The 2,303-nt window shown below is 38.8% G+C and overlaps 1 protein-coding gene across 1 annotated transcript; it reads left to right on the top strand.

Moving 5' to 3' along the window:
* Positions 1 to 548: 548 nt before the first annotated feature.
* On the top strand, positions 549 to 1,350 carry LOC148306085 (kinesin-related protein 3-like; the record flags this gene model as incomplete). The annotated part of the gene is given in 2 exon segments (XM_088265635.1): positions 549 to 709; positions 712 to 1,350. Coding segments are annotated over 2 exon segments (800 nt in total), but the record flags the coding sequence as incomplete, so codon positions are not given.
* Positions 1,351 to 2,303: the final 953 nt, after the last annotated feature.

Below are 2,303 nucleotides of genomic sequence, written 5' to 3' on the forward strand. Positions count from 1 at the left end.
TCCCAACCCCAACCCCAACCCCAACCCCAACCCCAACCCCAACCCCAACCCCAACCCCAACCCCAACCCCAACCCCAACCCCAACCCCAACCCCACAATCTCAATGTGAACACCATTAAATAATTCAAACAACCCTAGACATACATACAAGCATATATATATATAAACATTTTGTTTGGTATTATAAAATCAAAATGAGCGATTCAATCAGGGTTGTATGCAGACTTCGGCCCATAAATAAAATAGAAATAGCAAACAATGCAGAGTAATGCGTGACATATACTGACAAAGAAATGACCATCGCAGTACAAACTCATTTTATTTAAGGTGGGCGGAGAGGAGACCAAATATTCATTTGCTTTCGATAAAATTTTTGGCCCTAACACTCAGCAAGTTGAAGTTTACCAAGAGGTTTCCATTCCTATCATAAAATGTAACTAGTTGGTTATCGCAGCCGTAATTTCGGGGTTCAATAGCACTATCTTCGCGTATGGACAGACCGGAGGTGGCAAGACTTGGACCATGGAAGTAAGCATTGTCCTAAATAGTGAAGGGTCCCAACCACCACGACTCCGAATTCAAAGGGCTAATACCTAGAACTATCGAAGGGTTGTTCGAAGGAATTGCCAATAGCGACTAGAATTTAGAATTCGTTATCAAGAGTTCATTCATTGAAATCTATAATGAAAAGCTTTTCGACTTACTAGATCGTAACATTTTAATAATCTAGCATCCAAGGCAAGACTGTAAATCAAAGAAGACAAACAAAAAGGAGTGTTCATTCAGAACTGTACCGAAGTTTCTGTGTCGACTTCTGAACAAATGCTCAAAACCATGGACAGTGGCTCACTGAATCGACGAGTTGCCTTCACAGGCATGAACTAGCGGTCGTCTAGGAGTCATTCCCTTTTCATTATTCATCTCTACCAGAAGAACTTGAAGAAAGACTCCACGAAGCAAAGTAAACTATATTTTGTGGATCTAGCTGGGTCTTAAAAAGTCGGTAAGACGAATGTTCAAGGCCAACAACTCTAGTAAGCTAAAAACATCAACAAATCCTTGAGCAGTTTGGGCAATGTGATTAATGCTTTGACCTCGTAGAAAAAGGAGCACATTCCATACAGGGATTCTAAGCTCACAAGGTTGCTTCAAGAATCTCTCGGAGGCAATAGCAGGACAACTCTCATAATAAACTGCTCAATGTGCGATTACAATGATCGAGAAACTCTCAGTACTCTTAGATTTGGATATCGAGCTAAATCCATCAAGAACAAACCAAAGGTGAACGAATAAAAAAGTGCAAAATAGCTACTGATCCTTCTCGAAGCTGCTAACAAAACAATCGCCTAGCTGAAATGTCAGATGAAAGGTGAAGGCCTACCAGTGGACTCCTAATAAAATAAATAGGATCCTAGAGATATTCTGATCGCAGATTTAAGATCATAGATCTAATCGTATAGAAGTGAATAATCCTACAAGAACAAAGAGCTCTAGACGAGAGTAAAACAACTAATTATGGAGCTAAACAAATAAAAATCATAAAAGCTAGAAATATAAAAACGATGGAAGACCATATTCAGCACTCTTTCGAGCCACTTCACAATTATAATGAAGTATGTACGAAGATCATATCTCGATATTGAACTCTGTGTCAGCTAGGTCATCATGAAGAATTAGAACGATTCCCAGTTTCGTCAATAAACTATTTAAAATACTTTGAGTAAATTAGAAGAGTTTGAAAACTACTACGAGAGTCACATCAAGGACATTTTCATATAGATCAGCAAATAGGAGGAGCTATATTAGCAGGAAGTCGTGAAGACACATTTTTTGACCCCTGAGAAAAGAAAATCCAAGCTGACACTATCTCAGCCAACACTCTATAATAATGAGATGTAGTTGGCATATATCCACCCTTCAACTGTGGATGACGCCCATCTTTCGTGCATCACCCAGCAATAAGTCAAATAAGAAAGCTACTCTGACAAAGTGTCACAATCCTCTTTGACAGAGTTCGAAACCATGCTCGAGAGCATCGAAACAAAATAAAGCCATCGAATTCTAATCGAAGAAATGGCCATGAACCTCAAAGATCTCAAAAGATAAAACGAGTCACTCCTGAAAAAGTGTGAAAACATGTAAGAAGAGCAAATCGCCTTTGCAAACAAACTCGAGGAGAAATACTAGTAAAAGATCATGTAGCTAGAGTAACGAGTCCACGAGTATAAAAATATTATGGTATACAATTACTTATATTTCAGCATCAAAAAGATATCGATTTGACTGCCAACTTCGAAGCCATT

Source organism: Brachycentrus maculatus, unplaced genomic scaffold (assembly GCF_059751285.1).
Source record: "Brachycentrus maculatus isolate JH-2025_06_01 unplaced genomic scaffold, ASM5975128v1 h1tg000254l, whole genome shotgun sequence".
Classification (NCBI taxonomy): domain Eukaryota; kingdom Metazoa; phylum Arthropoda; class Insecta; order Trichoptera; family Brachycentridae; genus Brachycentrus; species Brachycentrus maculatus.